The 27209-nt window shown below is 44.6% G+C and overlaps 1 protein-coding gene across 1 annotated transcript in view; it reads right to left on the bottom strand.

Annotated features, from left to right (window-relative positions):
- DHX35 (DEAH-box helicase 35) overlaps positions 1-27209 on the bottom strand; it is a 108872-nt gene that overhangs the window by 11413 nt on the left and 70250 nt on the right. Inside the window, exons 13-16 of the mRNA XM_063960256.1 lie at positions 9731-9855; positions 1924-1978; positions 1408-1503; positions 352-446 (exon numbers count right to left, since the gene is read on the bottom strand). Coding sequence (XP_063816326.1) covers positions 352-446; positions 1408-1503; positions 1924-1978; positions 9731-9855 — 371 coding nt within the window. The remainder of the gene's footprint in view (positions 1-351; positions 447-1407; positions 1504-1923; positions 1979-9730; positions 9856-27209) is intronic.

A 27209-nucleotide genomic window follows, 5' to 3' on the forward strand; every position in this document is an offset into this window, starting at 1 on the left:
AAGGGAAGAGCTTATATTACAAAATGATAGCCTATAAAGTGTTAGCTCCTCAACCCTCACTACAACCTATGGTCAAGAGTATCCCCAGATGGAGGAAGAAGAAAGTAAAAGTAATGTACTCTGCAAAAGCTGTAAGAAGACTTGTACAAGCCAAAGTACGTCACGGATTCTCAGGGTAGGCCAGTAACAATTCAACTTCAATGTAAAAACCATACATCTAATATAATTAAGTCACTGAAAAAATACACAGTGGTGTACATGTATTTTCTTACAATAAATAACAGGACAGCTACACACTGTAGTACTGTACTTCGAATGTTATTCAGCTGACTCTATTCCAGTTCTACTCACCGCTTGAGCTTTTTGGTTTGGAGGGAAGACAAAGATATTCTGAATTTGCATCATGGCTGCAATGCTTAAAACTTCAGCGGAACATCCAAAATTTCCTGGGAAGAAAAAAAAAAAAATACTGGACAAATACATGTGTGTACTGAATGGTTCGTTCTACCACCAAATCTACCTGCGTTACATGATAATACTTGTAACAATTCATTTTTATTTAAAGACCTAAAAGCCTGCATTAAAGTTTCAACAAATACCAGGTGTAAAGAAATACTACTAAAGAAGACATCTTTCTACATAAGAGAGTTTATTGACCTGATGTGCATAGGCCTATTTTAGTCACAACTTGTATGGATAAATTCTGCACATGCTCAGAAAATGAGTAAAGGCAAATCCGAATCTACTGCTGTGGAGCCCCAACACTGCCCAGATGGCCATAACTTTTTCCTTTTCTAATGTGGTCTTGATTCCAAATTACGGTTGAATGGAGTTAGAAGCACGGGCTGCCAAGTCTGAGCCAATCTACTAACTATGCATACTGCCCCGGCTCTCCAGCTTCTACATGTGCCAAGTTCCTCCAATCAGGACTCAGCAAACATTCATCTGACTGCTGACGCACATCCTCACTGAAAGCTGAGCAGGTATTGGTATCTGTATATCAGTATAGGGACATCCAACCAGAGTAGCTATGCAAACTGTGAGTACAGAATTTTGGTGAAACATTAGAAGTCATATGTAGTCAAAACTTGACCATTGTTATGCAACCTGTTGCTCTCCATTTGTTGGGGAATTGTAAAGCCCAGCATATCTAGTATGCTGGGACTTATAGTTCCACTACAGAACAGGTTGTGTGATAGTAACTGTACATTACAATAAGGCTTTTACTCAGGCTGTTCTGAAGAAGCAAACATGCAAGCAGCATTTAAATTGGGATTGTTTCATGTTTAATATAGAAAAAGACAATTCTGATGACGCAGATAAACCAATGTGACTCAAAATTCAAATGAGAAAGGTTTATAAGAAGATTATCTTGCATGTAGCTGTAGATGTCCACCTAAAACTTACCAGACTCCAGCAGCATTTTGGCAAACATTGGATTAAGGGGAAACTCCGCCATTCGTACACCAAGGGGATCAGTCAGACGACAATGCTTATCCAAGCCTGAGTGAAATAATAATGGTTTCAGGTCATTCTGCAGAGATAGCATTGTAATAAACCACACTGATGATGGTAAACATGGTGTGCAGTTACTTCTGTTTCTTATCCACCCAAAACCCACCGGGAAGATCTGAACCCTTGCATCTCCAGCCTGCTGCCCAGCTTTCCAAACCATAATCTTTAACCGAGTAGCACCTTGAAGAAGCAATGTGCAGATAATTTATCATGTTGCCTAGTACAACATAACTGAGTGCCCTGTTCTTTTACACATCATGCCCAGAACTAGACAGAGGAAATAGCACAACATGGGAGCATAATTCTTAAACAAACTCTAAAGAAAAAATACAGTTTCTAAGTGGCACAAACCCCGAACAAAATTCCTACAGTAAGGAGAACCGATATCATGAACAGGGCAGTCCTCACCTCCTAGTGCGTACAGCAGCTCCAGGGCCTGAACCATTGACTGTGCAGGTGGTGGCTGGGGAAAAAAACAGAAGATAAGATAGGTACAATACACAAATGTTTAGTTAAACGCTATTAACAATGAGGCTAATTTTATATAGCTATATATTATTTATATATATATATCATATAGCTATCAGCAAAAAATATAGATATATATGAGGCAGCTAAGTAAACAGCTATGAGAGAGATGGGGGGGAATTTAATTCTAGCCACCGCGTTTAAATGGTGGCAGCAGGACCGCATCTCACACTCTTCTCCTACGCAGGCAAATCCCAAATTTGTTTAAAAGTGCTCACTACCTGGGCCATTTTCCAGTCAGAACGCCATTCATGAAGGTGTTCTGAAAAATGACATCACCAGGAACTCCGGAACGTCCTGGTGGGGATGGAGGGTGGGCGCCTTGGGACCACGATGGGTATGCGATTCGCCCCCAGTTTCGCGAACACATTCATGGGCTCTTGGGGGGCGCAACATGTGTGGCACGAGCTGGGCGCAGGTCTCGTACTTTATCATCGCTATATAGATGATATCAAATTATTTTTTTTAGATTTGACAGTCTATATAAAGGATTCTATGATTTATACGCAAAATTATGTCAAACCTGCAGACAGTAACTCTTTTATCGGCAGGGAGAGTAGCCATCATCCTAATTGGCTACAGGGAGTCCCGGGGAGTCAATTCCGCCGGTTAAAGAGGAACTGTACGGAAGATCAGCAGTATAAAGAACAATCAAAGGTGATGAAGAATCAATTTTTGAATAAAGGGCATGGTCAGAAGAACTTAGAGGATGTATTAGAAAGTATATATAAGATTGAAAGGGAAACTTTGTTACAAAAGACAGTGAAGAAAAAAAAAGAGGAAGATTTTTCAGTTTCATTTGTAACTACATATAATAGGAAATACAAAAAATTTGAGAAAGAACGATGTTGTGGCCACATTGGCAAGGAGAGAAATGTGGTGGATATAGGATTTAAAAACAATACAACCAAAGGGGTTAAATGGGAGATTTGAGATAAAATGTTTTTTGTACTATGGGATTCTAATATAGTTTGGATTACATTTTCAGTGTAATATAAGTTTGAATATTCACCAGATTTCTAATAACGGTTACATTTGTATTGTACAATAGTGCTATATAATATCAAATGTTGAAGATTTTTGCTATAAAGGAGACAGGTACCTTTTTAAATTGAGATAGATTGTGTATTAATGTATATTAAAGTGAGCTTATCGGATTTTCGGGATGAAGTACAAATTAGTTACCAGACCAAGCCCACCAATGCCTTGACAAAGACCCAATTACGGTAGAAACGCGTCGGACCAGGTGGATTTGGTCACTGTGCGTGTGTGGAACAGGGAAGCAGCGTTTTAGAAGCGGCAAGGGAGCTGAGAAGCCTGGCTGCACGGAAGCATTTGGCAGCATTCAGAGGCTTGCAGAATGCAGACAGTCGGTGGACTGAAGGGGGGGGGAGGGGGGGGGGGGAATGGAGACCACATGTACTAGTCACCCTAGGTGGAGACAGGTCACCGCAAAAGAACAGCATCCCGAGGGTCCGGTGAGCTCTTCTGTGTGTATTTACATCTCCCTTGCTGGGGCTACATGCCACTGAGAGCATAACATCTAGAGAGCCAGCATTGCATAACGCTGTATACCGCTCATAAGGTGCTGTAACCCTGTGAGTAACTTGTGGAAAATAACTTTTTAAATCTTTTAAAATAAAACTTTTATTGTTTATGCGGACTTCACGTGTACCTGGATATTTGTGGACTTGGATGTTTAAGGTCCATGTGTGATTTGGAGATCGGGATCTCTGACGAGATTTTATTAAGAACTTAGTCTAACTCAAGAGTGACATTTATAGAAAGGAATCACTGTATGAGGATAAATGACCTTGGAAAGTCTAAAAGGAATTAATTACAGCGCTGTGGATCCCCTTTCTTTGTTTTTTGTATTTTTCTAATATACAACAAAACGCGCGACTGAGGGATGTTCGCAATCTCGAACGAAGCTTAGATAGAACGGTGGAGGAGTTGCAGGGGACACCGGTAGACAAGGACAACCAGGTAGCCAGCTGGGTCACAGTTAGAAGGAAGAGGGGGAGGCACATCATCTCTGAACTACCGAACCCCAATAAATTTGGTCGATTGGACGAAGATTCGGAGGATGGTAGTGAGGAAATGACGGAGCTGTAGCAGACTGTTCCCTCTAGCAACCGGAGGAGCGATCCCTCCGGTACAGATGGGACAAAAGAAAGCAAGGTACTTAGACAGATTGTGGTGGTAGGGGATTCTATTATCAAGAAGACAGGGCAATCCGCTACTGGGACCATGATCGCCATACAGTCTGTTGTCTCCCGGGTGCTCGGGTACGGCACATCGCGGACCGGTTAGAAAGATTGTTGGGAGGGGCTGGGAAAGACCCGGCGGTCTTGGTGCACGTTGGCACCAACAACAAAGTTAGTGGTAGGTGGGATGTCCTTAAGAAAGATTATAGACACTTAGGCCAGAAACTAAAGGCAAGGACATCTAAGGTAATATTCTCCGAACTAATACCCGTGCCATGCGCTAGCCCAGGGAGGGATATTAGGCAGGTAAATGTGTGGCTTAGAGACTGGTGCAGGAAAGAGGGGTTTGTGTTCCTAGAACATTGGGCAGACTTCTCAGTCAGGCGCCATCTTTTTTGTCACGATGGATTGCACCTGACTGAGGAGGGGGCAGCTGTGCTAGGGGAAAGGTTGGTTAGAAGTTTGAAGGAGTTTTTAAACTAGGAGCCTGGGGGGAGGGTTTAGCTAGAAACTACGGGTCATGCAGTGAGAATAGTGACGATGGAGGTAGTGAACGAATTGGGGGTGGAGAAGGGGGGAGGGAAAGAGCAGCTGGCAGGGGGATTAACATGGGTACTAACAAGGGTGTTACCAAAACACTAACTAAAAATGATTATGGGTCATCATTACTGCATATAGAAAATGATGTCCCTAGCACAAGGGGAAATACTTATCTTAATTGTAACATAGAAACATAGAATTTGACGGCAGATAAGAACCACTTGGCCCATCTAGTCTGCCCCTTTTTTTATCCTTTAGGCAATCTCAACCCTTTTTGAACCTTAATTCTTTGTAAGGATATTCATATGCCTATCCCAAATATGTTTAAATTGCTCTACAGTCTTAGCCTCTACCACCTCTGATGGGAGGCTATTCTACTTATCCACTACCCTTTCTGTGAAGTAATTTTTCCTTAAATTTCCCCTGAACCTCCCCCCCTCCAGTCTTAGTGTATGTCCTCGAGTTCTAATACTTCTCTTCCTTTGAAGAATGTTTCCCTCCTGAACTTTGTTAAGACCCTTGATATATTTGAAAGTTTCTATCATGTCCCCCCTTTCCCTTCTTTCCTCCAAACTATACATGTTAAGATCTTTTAGCCTTTCCGGGTAAGTTTTGTGATGTAGGCCATGCACCATTTTAGTTGCCCTTCTTTGTACACTCTCTAATGTATTTATATCCTTCTGGAGATATGGTCTCCAGAACTGGACACAGTATTCCAGATGGGGCAGCACCAATGACCTATACCAGAGGTTCTCAAACTCGGTCCTTGGGGGCACACACAGTGCATGTTTTGCAGGTAACCCAGCAGGTGCACAGGTGTATTAATTACTCACTGACACATTTTAAAAGGTCTACAGGTGGAGCTAATTATTTCACTTGCGATTCTGTGAGGAGACCTGCAAAACATGCACTGTGTGTGCCCCCGAGGACCGAGTTTGAGAACCTCTGACCTATACAGTGGCATTATCACTTCTTTTTTCCTGCTACTGATTCCTCTCGCTATGCAACCAAGCATCTGACTTGCCTTTCTCATTGCTGTGTTGCATTACTTTCCTGCCTTCAAGTCACTTGAAATAGTGACTCCAAAATCCCTTTCCTCCTCAGTAGTTTCCATTATAGTACCCTTGATACTATATTTAGCCTTTGGGTTTTTGAGACCCAAGTGCATGATTTTGCATTTTTTAGCATTAAACTGTAGTTGCCACGTTCTTGACCATTTCTCAAGCCTTCCTAGGTCATCAATCATTTGTTTTACCCCTCCCAGTGTGTCTACCCTGTTGCATATCTTTGTATCATCTGCAAAAAGGCATACCTTCCCTTCAATACCATCTGCAATGTCATCAACAAAGATATTAAAGAGAACTGGACCAAATACAGATCCCCGGGGTACTCCACTGGTAACATTTCCCTCCATAGATTGCACTCCATTAACTACAACTGTCTGTTTCCTATCCTGCAACCAGGTTCTTATCCATTTAACTGTTTTATAATCTACCCCCACGCTTTCAAGTTTATATAGCAGTCTGCGATGTGGGACAGTGTCAAATGCCTTACTAAAGTCTAGATATGCTACATCTACAGCTCCCCCTTGATCTATTATTTTCGTCACAGAGTCAACTTTTAGCTCTTTGAGTATCCTTGGGTGTATCCCATCTGGTCCCATTGATTTATCCACTTTTAGTTTTGAAAGTTCTGTTAGGACCTTCTCCTCTGTAAATGTACGTTCATCTACCTTACTTTTATGAATGTCCTTGCAACTTAACTGGGGCCCCATCCCTTCTCCTGTTGTAAATACTGAACAAAAATAATTATTTAGGTGACATTCCAGACAAATTAAATGAGTTTTTCTCATCGGTATTCACAAGAGAGGGCCAGATGCAGAGATTAACACACAATCTCAACAAAGATAATGTCTCACTGCTAAGTGCTTATTTGAGTGAGGAAGTAGTCTGTGACTGATTAAAAAAAAATAAGATTAATAAGTCACCTGGTCCCAACGGAATTCACCCAAGAGTTCTCATAGAGCTTCACTCTGAACTAGCAAGATTGCTATTTTTGATGTTCAATGACTCAGTTGCATCAGGCATGGGCTCTCATTCCGAGTTGATCGCACCAAGCAACTTTTTGCTGCTGGTGCAATCAAATAATCTCCGCCTATGGGGGAGTGTATTTTAGCATAGCAGGGCTGTGATCGCTTGTGCAGCCCTGCTATGCTAAAAAAGTTTCACTCAAAACAAAACCAGGGCTGGATATACCCTGTGCGACGTGTCCAGCGATGAGGGTCACGGCTTTGACATCAGACATCCGTCCTCCGATCGCCTGGACACGCCTGCATTTTTCTTACCACTCCCCAAAAACGGCTCCAAACGGTGAGTTGCCGCCCCGGAACGCCTTCCTGCCGTCAATCTTCTTGCGGTCACCGCTGCGACCACTTTCTTCGTAGTCAGCATCATTGCCCGGCGACGGCCATCACCTTGCAACGCCGCGCATGCAAGGTGATGTAAAGCTGAACCGGGTAATTATAGACCAGTTAGTCTTACATCTATAGTTGGGAAAGTACTAGAAGGTATTCTAAGGGATAGTATACCGAAGTTCATTGAAGCCAATAAGGTTATTAATAGGAACCAACATGAATTTGTGAAGGATAGATCACGTCAAACAAACTTACTAGGCTTTTATGAAATGGTTAGTGCGAACCTTGATCAGAGTAAGGAGGTGGATGTAATCTTTTTAGACTTTGCAAAAGCTTTCTACACAGTACCACACATGAAACTCATCTATAAATTACAAGAACTAGAGCTAGGGAGTACAATATGCACTTGGGTCAGAAATTGGTTAGATAATAAGGAGCAGCGCGTTGTGGTAAATGGAACTTTTTCAAATTGGACTGAAGTACTAAGTGGTGTGCCACAATGGTCTGTACTTGGACCACTATTGTTCAACATTTTCATTAACGATCTAGCAGTAGATCTACAGAGCATGGTGTCAAATTTTGCAAACAATACCAAATTGTGTAAGGTTATAAATATGGAGGGAGATGCCAAGTCTCTTCAGAATGACTTAGTAAAACTGGAAGCATGGCCAGAAAAATGGAGAATGAGCTTCAATACAATCAAGTGTAAGGTAATGCACTTTGGTAGCAAGAACAAAAATAATCCCTACATACTAAATGGGGTAAAATTAGGATATTCTGTACTGGAAAAAGACTTAGGTGTTCACATAGCAAACTAAGCAAAAGTGGGGGTAATTCCAAGTTGATCGCAGCAGGAATTTTCTTAGCAGTTGGGCAAAACCATGTGCACTGCAGGTGAGGCAGATATAACATGTGCAGAGAGAGATAGATTTGGGTGTGGTGAGTTCAATCTGCAATCTAAATTGCAGTGTAAAAATAAAGCAGCCAGTATTTACCCTGCACAGAAACAAAATAACCCACCCAAATCTAACTCTCTCTGCAAATGTTATATCTGCCTCCCCTGCAGTGCGATTTTCCGCTTATTGCGCATGCGCAATGTTCGCACTGCAACTGCGCCAAGTAAATTTGCTATGAAGATTGGTATTTTACTCACGGCATTACAAGGTTTTTTCTTCGTTCTGGTGATCGTAATGTGATTGACAGGAAGTGAGTGTTTCTGGGCGGAAACTGGCCGTTTTATGGGAGTGTGTGAAAAAACGCTACCGTTTCTGGGAAAAACGCGGGAGTGGCTGGAGAAATGGAGGAGTGTCTGGGCGAACGCTGGGTGTGTTTGTGACGTCAAACCAGGAACGACAAGCACTGAACTGATCGCACTGGAAGAGTAAGTCTCGAGTTACTCAGAAACTGCAAAGAAATTTCTATTCGCAACCTTTCGTTCGCAATTTTGATAAGCTAATATTCACTCCCAGTAGGCAGCGGCTTAACGTGTGCAATGCTGCTAAAAGCAGCTAGCGAGCGAACAACTCGGAATCACCTCCATGGTTTTGCCCAACTGCTAAAAAATTTCCTGCTGCGATCAACTTGGAATTACCCCCAGTAACCAATGCAGGATTGCAGCAAAAAAGGCTAACAAGGTATTAGCCTGTATAAAGCAGGGAATTGACGCATGGGATGAGAGTGTTATACTCCCATTATATAAATCCCTAGTGAGGCCACATCTTGAATACTGTGCACAATTTTGGGAACCATACTACAAAAAGGATATCCTGGAACTAGAAAAGGTTCAGAGGCGGGCGACCAAACTAATTAAGGGGATGGAGACGCTGGAATACGAGGAAAGGCTTTCAAGGCTAGGCATGTTTACACTGGAAAAGAGGAGACTAAGAGGGCACATGATCAACATTTACAAATATAGGGGACAAATACACAGAGCTTGCGGGGGATCTGCTTTTGGTAAGATCAACACAGAGGACACGTGGACACCTGCTTAGGTTAGAGGAGAGGAGATTTCGCACATAGAGACGTAAAGGTTTCTTCACAGTAAGGACAATATGTGTTTGGAATTCCCTGCCTGAGAGAGTAGCAATGCCGGACTCGGTCAACACTTTTAAGATTGGACTAGATAAGTACCTAATGGATAAGGCTATACAAGTTTATGGTGCGTAGTTACGCACTATAGTTATTAAAGGGAAAAAAGAAAAAAAGAGGAATAAAACAACAGCCGACATTAGCAACCGACAAAATTAGTCATAAAAATAATACAGCGTAGGAGACTTCAAATAGGTTGAACTCGATGGACAAATTGTCTTTTATCAACCTCAGAAACTATGTTACCATGTTATGTTACATTATAAAAGGATAAATGTAAAAATAGCACAAGTATCAGTACTGCAAGTAGTAGTGCAAGAGTCCTTATTTAGGGTGTCTGAAGAATCCTAAGGTCGACATGACCGTTTCAATATACTATAGCTTTACTCTACTATAACATATATCATTGACAGTATGGCCAGTATGACCTCTCACTCACCGATAAGAAGTGGAAGCGCAGAACATTGTCTATACCGAGGGCTTTCAGTTGCAAGATCACAGGAGAGAGGTTACTTCTCTGCATCTCTGGGACTGTGGAGGGAGGAAGTTTTTGAAAATCCTCCTCTAAAACACAAAATCAAAGAAGACCGTTATTAACCTCAAACCTGAATGAATACACATCTAGGGACTGAGTCACACGCTGCTGCGACCGCTTTAGTGTCTTTTGCTGTAGTCACATCTTTGTTCAAATAACACACACATAATATATATATATATATATAGGAAATAAAGAACACAAGCGCCAATTGTGTTTTCAATTATATACAAAGGTGAAAAGCAAGTATATAGGGTGGTGAGTTTAGCTGGATCACTTATCTGGTTTAGATATGCAATGATCTTTCAGCCTTCATTTAGATTCAGTCAATGGAAATAAAGAAACAGCAAAACATAGTGTGTACCATTCATAAACAAATCACATAACACTGTCTGAATCAAAGCGGCATCACTAGGGAACTGGCATATTCCCACTATTAAACACTTCTCAGCCACAGCAGTGAAAGATTTAAAAAACATAAATTTAATAAAATAACATAAGAATGGCTGAATAACACACGTACAAGAATTAAAAACATATAGAGCTTATCTGTCCATAAATTGGATATCTGCAAAGCGTTCCAACGCGTTTCGTCCGTCTGGGCTACACATACAGTAGCAAAAATAGGATTTTAATTACCTCCGTAGAGCAGTGTTTTTCAACCACTGTGCATGGCACACTAGTGTGCCCTGAGCAGTCTCCAGGTGTGCTGCCATAGAAGCAAAGCCAGGCCTGTCAGTGTTTTGCAGCTACTGAGGCCCTGGAATGATCAATACTGGTGGGTTTAGTGGTTGCAGAGCCAGTTCTAATTTTGGACCCGGGCAGTGTTGGGCTCTTCTGGCGTTCTAAGATGTGGCTCAAGCGTTACCTATGGAGAAGCTGCGACATGACATCCTAGGACATGCAACTGCATCACCATTATATTTGAGTGTGCCTTGGCAATATTTAAATTTTGTTCAGTGTGCCGCGAGTTGTAAAAGGTTGAAAATCTCTGCCGTAGAGGATGCTGGGGTCCACATTAGTACCATGTAGTATAGATGGGTCCCTTAGGAGCCATGGGCACTTTAAGAGTTTAATAGTGTGGGCTGGCTCCTCCCTTTATGCCCCTCCTACCAGACTCAGTCTAGAAACTGTGCCCGAGGAGATGGAAATACTTTGAGAGAAGAAAATACAAAGATAGTGGTGAGATTCATACCAGCTCACACATAACAGAAAATCAAGCAACCAGCTTGAAACAAGTCAGAAACGGCTGAATAACAGTACTTAACCCAGTAACAATGCAGTACTCAACCAAGTAACAACTGCAGGAAAACGAAGCGCTGGATGGGCGCCCAGCATCCTCTACGGACTACGAGAAAAGGATTTACCGGTAGGTAATTAAAATCCTATTTTCTCTTACGTCCTAGAGGATGCTGGGGTTCACATTAGTACCATGGGGATGTACCAAAGCTCCCAGTGCGGGAGGGAGAGCACGGAGGCTCCTGCAGAACCGATTGACCAAACTTTAGGTCCTCAAAGGCCAAAGTATCGAACTTGTAGAACTTAGCAACCGTGTTCGACCCTGACCAAGATGCTGCTCGGCAAAGTTGTAAAGCCGAGACACCCCGAGCAGCCGCCCAGAAAGAACCCACCTTACGAGTAGAGTGGGTCTTAACATATTTTGTACACGGCAAACCTGCCGCAGAATAAGCAATAAGCATAGTACACCTGATCCAGCGAGAAATCGTCTGCTTAGAAGCAGAAGCAGGACACCCAACCTTGTTGGGATCATAAAGGACAAACAGAGCGTCCGACTTTCTGTGACGAGAGGTTCTCATCACACAAATCTTTAAAGCTCTTACAACATCCAAGGACTTTGAGGTGATTGAGGAATCAGTAGCCACTGGCACCACAATAGGTTGGTTGATATGAAAAGCCGACACAACCTTCGGAAGACAGTGCTGAAGCATCCTGAGCTCAGCTCTGTCTGCATGAAAAATCAAATAGGGGCTCTTGCAGGACAATGCCCCCAATTTTGACACACGTCCAGTAGATGCCAATGCCAATAGTGTGACAGCCTTCCAAGTAAGAAACTTGACCTCAACCTCCTGTAACGGCTCGAACCAATCCGATTGCAGGAACTGCAGCACCACGTTGAGATCCCAAGGTGCCATAGGATGTACAAAGGGAGGTTGGATGTGCAGAACCCCTTTCAAGAAAGTCTGAACCTCAGGGAGGCAACCAATTGTTTCTGGAAGAAAATGGACAAAGCTGATAATCTGGACTTTTATGAAGCCCAGACGCAGGCCCACATCCACACCTGTTTGCAGGAAGAGGAGAAAACCGTCCAAGTTGAAACTCCCCCGTAGGAAAATTCTTGGATCACACCAAGACACATACTTTTTCCAAATGCGATGGTAATGTCTTGACGTTCCACCTTTCCTAGCCTGTTTTAGGGTAGGAATAACTTTGTTCGGAATGCCCTTCCGAGCTAAGATCTGGCATTCAACCTCCATGCCGCCAAACGTAGCAATGGTAAGTCTTGATAAGCGAACAGCCCCTGTTGCAGAAGGTCCTCCTGAAGAGGAAGAGGCCTCGGATCTTCCAGCAGTAACCCCAGAAGATCCGCATACCAAATCCTTCTTGGCCAGTCCGGAGCAATGAGGATCGCCTGAACTCTTGTTCTTTTGATTAGTTTGAGAATCCTTGGGATGAGTGGAAGTGGAGGGAACACACACACTGACTTGAACACCCACGGGCGTCCACTGCCACTGCTTGAGGATCTCTCGACCTGTAACAGTACCGCTTGACCACCTTCCCTGGAAGTTTTCCCCTTGGGTGACTGCTCCCCAACCTCTGAGACTTGCATCCGTGGTTGGGAGAATCCAATTCTGAATCCTGAACCTGCGGCCCTCTAGTAGGTGAGAGGTTTGTAGCCACCAGAGGAGCAAGATTCTGGCTTTCGGAGACAGACGTATCCTCTGGTACATGTGAAGATGACATCCCGACCATTTGTCCAGGAGATCCAGTTGGAAGGACCGTGCATGAAATCTTCCGTACTGCAGAGTCTCATAGGAGGCAACCATCTTCCCCAGAAGGCGAATGTACTGATGAACAGATACCCGGGTTGGCTTCAAGACCTCCCGGACCATTGTTTGTATCACCAACGCTTTCTCTTCCGGTAGAAACATCCTCTGTACTTTCGTGTCGAGGATCATCCCCAGGAAGGACAGTCTCCTTGACGGCTCCAAATGCGACTTTGGAAGGTTCAGGATCCATCCATGATCCTGGAGCAGTTGAGTTGAGAGAGCAATGTTCTGTAACAGCTTCTCCCTGGAAGACGCTTTTATCAGCAGTTCGTCCAGATACGTAATCATGTTCACACCCTGTTTGCAGAGGAGTAGCATCATCTCCGCCATCACCTTGGTGAACACTCTTTGTGCCCTGGAGAGGCCAAACCGCAGCGCCTGAAACTGATGGTGACAGCCCAGCAGCGCAAATCTGAGGTACGCATCTTTGATATCCAGGGATACCAGGAATTCCCCCTCCCTTCCAGACCCGAGATCACCGCTCTCAGAGACTCCATCTTGAATTTGAATTCCCTCAAGTAGGGGTTCAATGACTTTAGGTTTAATATCGGTCTTACCGAAACATCCGGTTTCGGTACCACAAACAGGTTTGAGTAATAACCCTTGTGGTGTAGGTGAGGTGGAACTGGAACAATGACATCTGACCTTAGCAATTTTTGAATGGCTTCCTGTAGGATAGCACTTTCTGTCAGCGAAGCTGGCAAGCCTGATTTGAAAAATCTGAGAGGTGGGAGTTCTTGAAAGTCCAGTCTGTACCCCTGGGTAACAATATCTTGTACCCAGGGATTCAGGCCTGAGGACGCCCAGACATGACTGAAATGTCTTCGTCCTGCTCCCACCTGCCCGATCTCCAGACTGTGAGGTCCACCGTCATGCAGAGGATTGTGAGGAAGCAGAACCAAACTTCGGTTCCTGGAAACCTGTGGGTGCAGGTTTTCGGGATTTCCCTCGACCACCTATAAAGAAAGGACTGCATCGCAGACGTAGAATAGGATTTTTTAGTCGGTGGTGTAGCAGAGCGAAGAAAAGTTTACTTACCCACAGTTGCCGTGGAGATCCACGCATCTAATGCTTCCCCAAACAGAGCCTGACCTGTGAAGGGTAGGTTCTCCACACATCCCTAATAGCCTCAATCATGAGTTGCACCCCGTTAGCAAGGGATGCCTCCCCCCCGTATATCCCCATCACCGTCCCCTGAATCAGAGTCTGTATCCGTGTCGACATGCATTATTTGTGTAAGAGCACGCTTTTTAGGATATACCTCAGGGGTCTTGGATGAGGTAGCGAGAGCTGAACACGACAAAACCTCTACAGATCTTTTCAAAACCCGTGTTCCACACTCATTATGAGCAATCCTAGATGAAATCTGGGATATCATTACCTTAATAGAAGCCACCCACTGGGGTTCGGATTCAGAGGGCTGAGACAGTATATTGCATTCCTGAGTACATGGAATAGACTCCTCTGAAGAAGATACACACTCTGCAGCACAAGACACAGAGTCCCTAGACATGGTAATGTGAGATATAAATCATACACACACACACAGGAAAATGTAAGACACAATTTCCCCCAGAGTACCTTCAGAGAGACACAGAGAATAAGTAGCCAGCACACACAGCGCCCCAGTAGGCAGTTATATGATAAATGGCAGCGCTCCCTGTCAGGGTCTCTTGGCTGTGATCTGCAGGGAGAAAATGGCACTGGTGAGTGCTGGATCCGCTGAGGAGAAGATCCGCCCCCTGTAATGGTGAGTCTTCCCCCACTTCTGATTTTATACCGGCCTGAGGTAAATCGTTGCTAGCAGCAGTACAGAGTCCCTGATAGCCATAGTGACCAGTGTTTAGGGTATTGCGCTGGCCCAGGACACCCCTCACAGGACCGCACAACTGTACCTCTGAGTCCTCTGGAGCGCAGCCCTACAGCGCTGCGCTCCTACCCTTGTGCCGCCATTCTCGCTGGTGACCCGCTTATCAGGGCGCCGGCGTCATACTCACCACTCCATCTTCTGGCTCTGTTAGGGGGTGGCGGCAGTGCTGCGGGAGTGAGCGGTCGCCTCGGGGGCATGCGATCACCACCCTCAGGAGCTCAGTGTCCTGTCAGCGGAGATAGGGGCCATTAACCTCTAGGGTTGGATCCTACTCCCCACTTAAGTCCCACGAAGCAGGGAAGCTGTTGCCAACAGCCTCCCTGTACCTAACTCTTTAAAAAAATAATACAACTAAAAGAACTCCTAGGAGCTCCCCTAGCTGTGACCGGCTCCACCAGCACATTTTCTAAACTGAGTCTGGTAGGAGGGGCATAGAGGGAGGAGCCAGCCCACACTATTAAATGCTTAAAGTGCCCATGGCTCCCATCTATGCCCCATGGTACTAATGTGGACCCCAGCATCCTCTAGGACGTAAGAGAAAGTTACCACCAGAGTCCCTGGTATAGTCAACTAGCACACGCGTAGTTAGCATACAGCAGTAGCAAAGTCGTGTCCGGAAGCCAGATGTTAATGGGTTAATAATTACATCACTCTCTGCTCTCTATATACAGCATAGGAGAGAAATGACACACACACACTTCCTACACTTTTATCACAATGATGTTCTACAATCCGATTTGTGGTTTTCACTGCAAATATAGATGTGTTAAAGAATAAGCCTGTTCCTGGCATACAGACACGTGCATAGATAATGCCAGTCACTACTGCCAGAAGAAGTGATCCTGTACATCTCTAGTTTATAAGTGACCACATACATCTGTGATCTGGTCAGGATCCTGGCGGTCGGGATCCGGCCAGTCGAAATACAGATGCCGGAATGCCAGCGTCGGCATCCCGACTAGGATCACAAGCCCGGTGTCGGGATCCTAAACCACTAATTGCCAGGTTGCTGGAGAGGTAAGCTGCGGGGGTGTTCGGTTTAGGCTGCAGGAAGGGAGGATTAGGGGGGTAGGGTTAATGAACAATTAGGCTGCTGCAGTCAGTATTCTGACCGCCGGCCTATCAGCCCCAACCCGTACATCCTAATGTACATTATAGAGATATAAGCAGTCACCAGTGAGTTTACTGACCATATAAAAGCACAAGGCTGGTCAAAAGCTTTTACACAAGCTTCTAACAGCCATAATAATTGACAGCATATAATACACATTTTCTTAATGAACACTGAAGTAATATATAAACATAGAATTTGATAGCAGATAAGAACCACTTGGCCCATCTAGTCTGCCCCTTTTTTTAACCAAATTGTTACCTCAAACCAGTTTAAACTGCTCTACTGTCTTAGCCTCTACCACCTCTAAAGGGAGGCTATTCAACTTGTCTACAACCTTTTCTGTGAAGTTATTTTTACTCAAATTTCCCCTGAATTCACTGTTTATACAGCTATTTACAGGAGTTAATATACACGGTAACATCACATGTGTTAAATCCTGGCAAATTCTATGTATGCAGAACAGCAAAACAGATAATGCTCCTAGTCAGTTTCATCATCGCTCCTTATTAGGTTTTCTGAACTGGGATTATCTTTGTAGTTGTTATTTTTTAAATGAATAAAGGCGGGAGAATCTGTTGATGACAAAGTTTTTAAAAATTGCAGTGACACACCTGTGAGTGCACAGGGTGTGAGGGCATGAGGCAGCATGTGTTTATATGAATAGGATTTCCATTCCTGTATAATGCCAACAGACAAAACAGCCTGGAGGTGTATAATGAGGGAGAGAACTGGAAACACAAGGGATGATAGTGAGGATTGTCAGAAAAACAATGCCTAATTTATGCAGGTGATCCTCACATTAATGTGCCTTCTCAATTACGCAATAGTGAGCACGTTCATTTCATATCAAGATATTAAATCCGGAGTATTCTACATAAACATGTTCACAGAATGGATCTGCTTGTCAGCCAGTACTTGGCAGAGAAATTAGAGTTCTGTAAGCATTATCTGTCATCTGCACACAGTAGGGGAAGCAGGAGTAAAAGTGGAGGTAATTCACTAGGATCATCACTGAGGCCTGAAACTCATTCTCAGTGAGGTCACTAGGTCATACTGGCCTACTTTTGAAAAAGTATTTCAGGGAGATTGTGAAAGTAACACCTATCAGCGCGTACGTGTACTGCTACATCTGAGAGGCGTGTCATAAAAATGACTTACATCCAAATGTAAATGAGCCCCAAAGTTAGTAAGATCTACTTGCGGAAGAAAAGACACTGATATTTTTTAGGATTTGTTTGTGTATTGTGTTTTACAAGAGGTTCCATATACTGTAAGTGGCCACAAGAAACTTTATTTAAAATGCATGAAGCCATAGGGATCACTGTGCCATATAACCAATGCAGGGAAATAGCACTGATGTTCCCATTTGAATGTATGTATCTGTGATTTATTTTTTCCCCCGAGAATGTAACACATACTTGTCTATTTTTGAAAAAAAATTTCAGGGAGATGTGGAAGTAACACCTATCAGCGTGGACGCGTACTCCTACATCTAAGAGACGTGTCATGCAAATGTCTTACATCCAAATGTAAATGATCCCCAGAGTTAGTAACATCTACCTGTTGAAGAAAAGACACTGATATTTTGCAGGATTTGTTTGTGTATTGTGTTTTACAAGAGCTTCCATATACTGTAAGTGGCCTTGAGAAACCTTCTTTAAAATGCATGTAGCCATAGGGATCATTGAGCCTTATAATCAATACAGGGAAATGGCACTGATGATCCCATTTGAATTTATAGATCTTGTTTCGTTCCCCCCCTCCCCAAGAATGTAACAGCTATATGATGGGGGTAAGGTGCAATCAGGGAGATTGATGGACTATTCAGGGAGTCAGGGAGATGGCTGCTATTTCAGGGAGTCTCCTGCAGAATGAGGGAGTGAAGGCAACTATGATGTAACAGCTGCACAATGGGGTTAAGGTGCTATTTCAGGGAATCTCAGGGAATCTCCTGCAGAAAGAAGGAGCGTAGGCAAGTATGTTTACACCAACAGAATAATGTGCAAAAAGGCGGCAAACTACATGAACAGTAGTTTAATTTGGACCACATGGCCTCCCTGGTAGTGGTATCACTTCCTATAACAACAATATTAACACAAGGTCCCAAAGGTCGAAGCGCAACAAAAAACATTACACTGTTCAACACTTAAGTTACATAATCGGTCAGGCAGAGATGTACCTCTCTGCCGGTAACCTCAGGGTACCATGTGTAAAACATGGCACTTGGTGCTCCCGAACTGTGCATCTCATGTGGAATGCAAAACTGGATATATGCAGCTAGCTCCTCCTGTGGAATGCAACAACTTCTAATGCAGCTACCAGTTAGCAAGCAACATCAGTGCACATGTGCAGACTAGTAGGGACCATATGGTAGCACTGATCCGAAGTTTTGAATAACCAGCTAAACTACAGGAATAATTCATTAAACGCTGAATACCCCAAAGAGGAGTTAAAGGGAATGTCTCATATCAGCACATACCGAGCCATACAATGCTAGCAAACTCAATGTGATATTAGAATATTACTAGAGATGTGCATTTTTTCTGGATTTGGATTTGGCCCTGATTTGTCATCCGGCTTTGTATTTCGTTTTTGCCACACTGACGTGACTGGTTTTGTTTTTTGGTTTTCAAAAATTGACAAACAAAACTAAAATCACATAATTTGGGCCTGTTTCTTGTTCCATGGGGGCAATTCAGACCTGATCGTAGATGTGCTAAATTTAGCACATCTATGATCAGCCTTTTTTATGATCGCATCGGCTGCGTGTGATGTCATGCAGCCGCCCGACTACGCCCCCTGTTTCTCCGTTGGTGCCCCCGTTTTGAAGCCTAGTCCCCGCAATGCTCCGTCTTGGAAATGGAGCGTTGCCACCCCCCGCCCAGCGACCATCTCTGCCTGTAGTCCACCGCCATTTTTGTGATCGCAGCGGGTGCGTGTGACGTCACACAGCCTCCCCAACTTTGCCACATTTCTCCGTTGCCGCCACCGTTTTGAAGCCTCGTCCCCGCAACAACTTGTCTCCGCCTTGGAAATGGAGTGTTGCCGTCGCCCCCCCCCCCCCCCCACACACACACTCCCCCGTAACAGGCAGAGACAATCGCATTTTCTGCGTGAGCCCGAATCTTCTTAGCAATTTTTGCCGTTGGATCGCTTATTGCGAATCAGGCCCTATGTGTACAATATAAAATATACATCACAATATTAGATGCCACTAAGCGAGCAAAACTGCGGGCAAATGGTAGTAATAAAAATGTTCTCATGTAATAGTTTAAAATAATAAGTGAAATCACATTTCCTTTAGGTCAGTCATGTAAAAGACAAGGGCCTCCAACCAGAAATAACCGGTCTCTTGCATATGCTTTCAGAGGCCTGGCATGGTATAGCACACTGGTAGAAGGTTAGTGACTGGACAAAGATAAGAGCAGCTTAGTTCGAATCGTCGGCAGACTTTTAGCATGACTATAACAATATATGACTTATGACTTTGGGGATAGCATAGTATTGGATAAAAACGAAATCTCACACCTACTGGGACAGTGCCGTTAGTTAACATCCACAAGCGGCTGCAAATGGGCCATTGGAGATATTTGAAGAGTGCTGTCTAGATGGGCCTATAATGTTTCTAATTAAGTCCTTTATGTGCGGCAGCACCCATGACATCTCCTTGGAGTTGTTTGGTTAGCCTATAATGTTTCAAATTAAATCCTTTACTCTCTCTCTACCTACCTAAATCCCAGTGTTGCAGGTTGATCCATTTTTAATAATGTGCAGAGATGTAAAAGAATTATAATGTGCTGTAATCATTACTTTTGTTTTTACCCAATACTATATAAAGATGTAGCCATGCTGATCATGGCTACATCTGAGAGAAATGTGCACCCTCGACGCAGCTATGCACGCCTGCGCCTAGCCGTGCTGCGGCGTTTGCCGCTCCCATCCATGCGAATGGGGCACACACCCATCTCAGACGTACGCGGTGCGGTCGTGCCTAATAAGGCGCAATCGCTGTAAGATGTAGCCACAACGAGAATGGCTACATTTGTTCAGTTGTAATCCCTGTTAGCACCAGAAATGAATGCTATGGTAGTTATGACTGCCCCCCCCCCCCCTCTCACTCCCACTCATCTCTTGCTCTCTTTTTTCACTCTCTCACCATTGACGTATAGGTGTGTTTTTCTCCGGACGGGTAAATAGGTCAAAAAGAAGATTTTGGTACTTACCGATAAATCGATTTCTCTGAATCCACTCGGGGACACTGGAGATCAGACAGCTGGGGTGTGAAGAATGGAGACCGGAGGTGGCACAATATATGTAAAATAAGTGAAGTGCACATATGGCTCCTCCCCCTTCATGCCCCTCTCCCTCCAGTTTGGAAAACTGTCTGGAGAGAAGAGGGAACATGAAAAAGATATTCAGGAAGGAACCATACACACCATTGTGTAAACCAGTAATATCTGAAAATGACCAGCTTTTACCTTTAACAAGTAGAGAACCAGACTGAAGCGAATAAACAAGAACACACAGGCAGGCAGCACCGAGGTGGGTGCCCAGTGTCCTCGAGTGGATTCAGAGAAACCGATTTATCGGTAAGTACCAAAATCTTCTTTTCTCTGTCATCCACTAGGGGACACTGGAGATCAGACAGCTGGGGACATCCCAAAGATACTCCCATGGGCGGGAGTGCTGTCCAAAGCATGGAGAACCAAACGGGCAAAAGTAGAATCTTTAGCCGCAAACGTGTCAAACTTGTAAAAACGAGTAAACGTATGGGCCGAAGACCATGTAGCAGCTCTACAAAGCTGACTCGTAGAGGCTCCCCTGGCAGCCACCCAGGAAGCCCCGACAGACCTGGTGGTATGACCACCTACCCGAAATGGGACACTCTTACCACTAGCTACATAAGCCTGACGAATAGCGAGTCTCATCCATCTGAACAAGGTTTGCTTTGTCACTGGCCAACCTCTTTTGGGTCCATTATACAAGACAAATAACACATCTGACTGTCTAAGGGACTTAGTTGCACATACATACATACATTCTTAGTGCCCTGACTACATCCAGTGAATTATTGCCATCCGACATCTGAAAAGACGGAACCACAATAGGTTGGTTGATGTGAAAACTTGAGACCACTTTGGGTAGGAAGTACGCTTTAGTACAAAGTTCTGCATTATCCTCATGGAAGACCAAAAAGGGACTCTTGCAAGATAAAAGCCCCTAATTCCAAAACTCTCCTTGCTGAAGCCAATGCAAGGAACAGAAGAGTCTTCCAAGACACACATTTAAGGTCAGCTCTTTCCAATGGTTCAAAAGTGTAAGATCTTAAAAAATTCTAAAACCAGGTTCAAATCCCACGGAGCCGTGGGAGGCCGAAAGGGTGGTTGAAGCCTCAACACTCCCTGCATGAATGTCTGTACTTCCAGTAAGCAAGCCAGACATTGCTGAGAGAAAACAGAAAGGGCAGAGACCTGCACCTTCAAAGATCTCAATCTCAAACCACCTTCCAAGCCATCCTGAAGGAAATGTAATAATCTGTTAAAACTGAACTTTCTGGGGTTCCAACCCTTAGGATGGCACCAATCCATATAGCTCTTCCAAATCCTATGATAGTGAGCCGCCGTAACCGGCTTCCTTGCTGCAATCATAGTAGGAATCACTGAACTGGGAATACCCTTTTCCCTTAGAATTTTGGCCTCAAGAGCCAAGCCGTTAAAGAAAGACTGTTCAGGTCTGGATGCAGAAATGGACAATGTGACAACAGATCCTCCCTCTGCGGCAACCTCCAAGGCTCCTCCGCTAGGAGACTCCCCAGATCTGAGTACCAACTTCTGTGAGGCCAGTCCGGAGCTATTAGAAATACCCACGTTCGTTCCCTTTTTATCTTCTTTAATATTCGTAGTAGGAGAAGAAATGGTGGGAATGTGTATACCAGATCGTAAAGCCAGGGAATTGACAACGCATCCACTGCTACTGCTGCTGGATCCCGTATCCTGGAGACATGGAGGGTCATTCAGAGTTGATCGCTAGCTGCTTTTGTTCGCTGTGCAGCGATCAGGCAAAAAATCGGCACTTCTGCACATGCGGCGCAATGCGCACGCGCGTCGTACTATTACAACGAACGATGTAGTTTCACACAAGGTTTAGCGAAGCTTTTCAGTCGCACTGCTGGCCGCAGAGTGATTGACAGGAAGTGGGCGTTTCTGGTGTCAACTGACCGTTTTCAGGGAGTGTTTGTAAAAATGCAGGCGTGCCAGGAAAAACGCAGGCATGGCTGGGTGAACGCAGGGCGTGTTTGTGACGTCAAAACAGGAACTGAATAGTCTGAAGTCATCGCAAGCGCTGAGTAAGTCTGAAGGTAGTCTGAAACTGCACAAAATTATTTTGTAGCTGCTCTGCGATCCTTTCGTTCGCACTTCTGCTAAGCTAAAATACACTCCCAGTGGGAGGCGGCATAGCGTTTGCACGGTTGCTAAAAACTGCTAGCGAGCGATCAACTCGGAATGACCACCATAGTTCGGAAGTTGATGATTGTGTCGGGATGCCATGAGGTCCACCTGTAGTAACCCCCACCTTCTTACCACCATGCTGAAGACCTGGGGGTGTAGGCTCCACTCTTCTTGACAGCTGAGATAATCCGCCTCCCAGTTGTCTACTCCGGGAATAAAGACAGAATTATGTCGCGATTTTCTGCCCAGGACAGAATTCTTGTTGCGTCCTTTAGGGCCATCCGGCTCTTTGTTCCTCCTTGGCGGTTTATATAAGCCGCCGCTGTGACATTGTCTGATTGAATTCTCACATGTTGATTTCGTACTAGGCTCTCTGCTTGAAGTAGCGCATTGTAGATCGCTCGAAGTTCCAGTACATTTATGGGGCGATAGCTCTCGCACAGAGACCATCTCCCCTGAAACCGGTGTTTGCCCAGAACTGCGCCCCAACCACTGAAACTTGCATCCGTCATCAAAATGATCCAATCCCAGATTCCAAACCGCTTCCCCATTGCCAGGTTACTGTGGATTGACCACCAAGTCAACGAAATTCTGGTTTGAGACGACAGGCAGGATCTTCTTGTGAAGAAAGAGATGCATGCCTGCCCCCTGTGAGATTAGGTCCATCTGGAATGTTCTGGAATGAAGTCTGCCATACTAAATTGCTTCGAAAGATGCTACCATCTTCCCAAGAAGCCTTATGCAAAGGTGTAGAGATACCTTTTGATTCTGCAGGACCTGTTGAACCATACGCCTGATGTCGTGAACCTTGTCTTCTGGTAGAAAGACCTTGAGCTGAGTCATATCCAGAACCAGACCCAAGAATTGAAGTCTTTGGGAAGGACTTAAGTTGGATTTCTTGAAGTTTACCATCCAACCTTGATGAGTTAGGACCTGATGAGTCAATCTTGCATGTCTGATCAAGATCTCCGGAGATGGGGCCTTGATCAAAAGATCGCCCAGATTCAGCATTATTGCTACCCCCAAAGATCTTAACCTTGCCACGATGACTGCCATGATCTTTGTGAAAATCCTTGGAGCCGAGGAGAGACCGAACGGAACGCTCTGAATTGATAGTGGTCCTACTCCACCGCAAACCTCAGATAGGCTTGGTGTGTTGTCCAAATTGGATCATGCAGATACGAGTCTTTTTTGTCCATCGACATCATGAATTCCTCTTGTTCCAACCCAGCTATGACAGACTGTATCGATTCCATCTTGAAGCGGTAAAATGTTAGAAATTGGTTTAACACCTTCAGGATTAGAATGGGTCTGACCGACCCATCTGGTTTGGGTACCACAAAAATATTTGAATAAAATCCCGTTCCTCTTTGTGGTACCGCACCGCCACTATGACCTCTGATAAGATCAACTTTTGGATAGCTGATTTCAATGGCCTTTTGAGGGCACTGAGGTAGACCTGTAGTGAAGAATTGGCTGTGAGGACGTATGAGAAACTCTATTTTGTAACCCTGGGAAATAATATTGTTGAACCAGATCTCTGGAGTGGTTCTGGCCCAGGCTTCACGAAACTCTGTCAACCGTGCGCCCACCTTGGGAGATCCAAGATGAGCTGGGAGACCGTCATGCCACTGTCCTGTCAGTGGGCTTAGGGTCCTGTTTTTGGGCTGCCAACTGGGAACATCCCCTTCTTCGGTTTCCACGAGATTGACTTCCATAGCCTCTGCCAGGATTGAGTTCTGAATGAAGTGAAGGTCGGTCCGGAGTACCCTCGTCTAACTGTCGATGTGGTTCTAGGGTATGAAGTAGGTAAAAAGGTCGATTTTCCCATCATAGCCTGTGAAATCCATTTGTCCAATTCTGGACCGAACAAGGTATCTCCTACAAAAGGGATGGCCTCTACTGCTTTCTTAGAGTCCGAATCCACCTGCCATTCTCGGAGCCATAAAATGCGCCTTGCCAACACCGCTGAAGCAGAAATACGAGTTGCTATTCTAGTAGCATCCTTTGCGGCTTAGCAAAGATAAAAGGCAGATTCACGGATATGTTCCGCTAAGCGAGAAATCTCTTCCTGGTTACCTTCTTCTGTCACTGCGCTGACTATCTGACCAGCCCAAGCCACCATGGCCTTATTGACACAGGCACTTACCAGTGCTGGTCTATGTGATGCTCCCGCTGCTACAAAGATGGACTTAAGTGCCATGTCCAGCTTGCGGTCAGAAGCATCCTTTAACATAGTAACGTTAGGTATAGGCAAGATTGTCTTTTTAGACATTCTGGCTAATGAGGCATCTACCATTGGTGGGGTCTCCCATTTTGTCATAACCCCTATCGGTAGGGGATATTGAACCGTAAACTTCCTTGGCAATTGGAAACGTTTATCCGGTTGTTTCCAGGCCTGACCCATCTGTTTTTGTAGTGTCTTAGGTATGGGAAATACTGCCGTCTGAGGTTTTTGAGCCCCAAACAAATCAAAATCCAAAGGTTCCTTGACCTAATCGTCCTTGAAGCCAAGGACCTGTTTCACAGCATCAATAAGGGATTCCAACCCCCTCATATCTGAGTCTTCCTCTGAAAGAGAAATGTCAATTATCTCCTCCCCCGACTCCCTGTCCTCATCATCTACCAAAAGGCCTTCTTCTTCCTCTGACTCCTCCTGTACCAACAGAAGGGTTTTTTTAACTGACTTTTGGACAGGCTTTTCTACCTGTGTGTGGGAGGGTAAGTCTAATAATAAATTCTTCCATGGTCTAAGAGAATCCCGCTGCCCATTCCAAATGTTGCTTGCGAGATTCCACCATTTCTCTAGATAAATTAGCTAAGGCACTTTGCTACGAACTAGACGAACCACTGCTCCCAGCCTGTGCATCCAGTTCTAAGCATGTGCTGCCCACACATGTGCTCTTTTTATCACCTTGTGCAATCATATGACATTTTTGTGGGTTTGGATGGTGGTTTAGAAGCCATGTTTTAAGTACACGTTCACCCACACACACACACACCACACTCAGTAGTCCTGTCACTCTATTGAATTAGAAAGAGACAGACTGTAGGGAGAAGGGGGCAATAAAAACACTAGGGAGTGCACAGCTGGATCTGTCAAGAAACTGTCAAAATCAGTATCGCAGAGAATAAAATAAGATTTTAAACCTACCGGTAAATCTTTTTCTCGTAGTCCGTAGAGGATGCTGGGGACTCCGTAAGGACCATGGGGATAGACGGGCTCCGCAGGAGACATGGGCACTTTAAGAAAGACTTTAGGTATGGGTGTGCACTGGCTCCTCCCTCTATGCCCCTCCTCCAGATCTCAGTTAGAGAAACTGTGCCCAGAGGAGACGGACAGTACGAGGAAAGGATTTTTGTTAATCCAAGGGCAAGATTCATACCAGCCACACCAATCACACCGTATAACTTGTGTATATACTAACCAGTTAACAGTATGAAAAACAACGTAGCATTAGTCCAAAACCGATGAAAACTATAACATAACCCTTATGTAAGCAAAACTATATACAAGTCTTGCAGAAGTAGTCCGCACTTGGGGGGTAATTCCAAGTTGATCGCAGCAGGATTTTTTATAGCAATTGGGCAAAACCATGTGCACTGCAGGGGAGGCAGATATAACATGTGCAAAAAGAGTTAGATTTGGGTGGGTTATTTTATTTCTGTGCAGGGTAAATACTGGCTGCTTTATTTGTACACTGCAATTTAGATTGCAGATTGAACACACCACACCCAAATCTAACTCTCTCTGCACATGTTATATCTGCCTCCCCTGCAGTGCACATGGTTTTGCCCAATTGCTAACAAAAATCCTGCTGCGATCAACTTGGAATTACCCCCTTGGGACGGGCGCCCAGCATCCTGTACGGACTATGAGAAAAAGATTTACCGGTAGGTTTAAAATCTTATTTTCTCTTACGTCCTAGAGGATGCTGGGGACTCCGTAAGGACCATGGGGATTATACCAAAGCTCCCAAATGGTCGGGAGAGTGCGAATGACTCTGTAGCACCGATTGAGCAAACAGGAGGTCCTCCTCAGCCAGGGTATCAAACTTATAGAACTTTGCAAAGGTGTTTAAACCCGACCAAGTAGCAGCTCGGCATAGTTGTAGTGCCGAGACCCCTCAGGTAGCCGTCCAAGATGAGCCCACCTTCCTAGTGGAATGGGCCTTGACCGATTTTGGTAACAGCAATCCAGCCGTAGAATGCGCCTGCTGAATCGTGTTACAGATCCAGCGAGCAATAGTCTGCTTTGAAGCAGGGGCGCCAACCTTGTTGGCTGCATATAGGACAAACAGTGCTTCTGTTTTTCTGACTCTAGCCGTTCTGGCCACGTAAATTTTCAAAGCCCTGACTACATCAAGGGACTCGGAATCCTCCAAGTCTTGCGTAGCCACAGGCACCACAATAGGTTGGTTCATATGAAAAGATGACACCACCTTAGGCAAGAATTGAGGACGGTTCCGCAATTCCGCTCTATCCATATGGAAAACCAGATAGGGGCTTTTATGAGACAAAGCCGCCAATTCCGACACTCGCCTAGCCGAAGCCAAGGCTAATAACATGACCACCTTCCAAGTGAGATATTTTAACTCCACCGTTTGAAGTGGTTCAAACCAGTGCAACTTAAGGAAACTCAACACCACGTTAAGGTCCCAAGGCGCCACCGGAGGTATAAAAGGAGGCTGAATTTGCAGCACTCCCTTCACAAAAGTCTGTACTTCTGGGAGAGAAGCCAATTCTTTTGAAAGAAAATGGATAAGGCCTAAATCTGAACCTTAATGGAGCCTAATATTAGGCCCAAATTCACTCCAGTCTGTAGGAAGTAAAGGAAATGGCCCAGATGGAATTCTTCCGTAGGAGCATTCCTGGCCTCACA

The sequence above is a fragment of the Pseudophryne corroboree genome, chromosome 3 (genome assembly GCF_028390025.1).
Source record: "Pseudophryne corroboree isolate aPseCor3 chromosome 3, aPseCor3.hap2, whole genome shotgun sequence".
NCBI lineage: Eukaryota > Metazoa > Chordata > Amphibia > Anura > Myobatrachidae > Pseudophryne > Pseudophryne corroboree.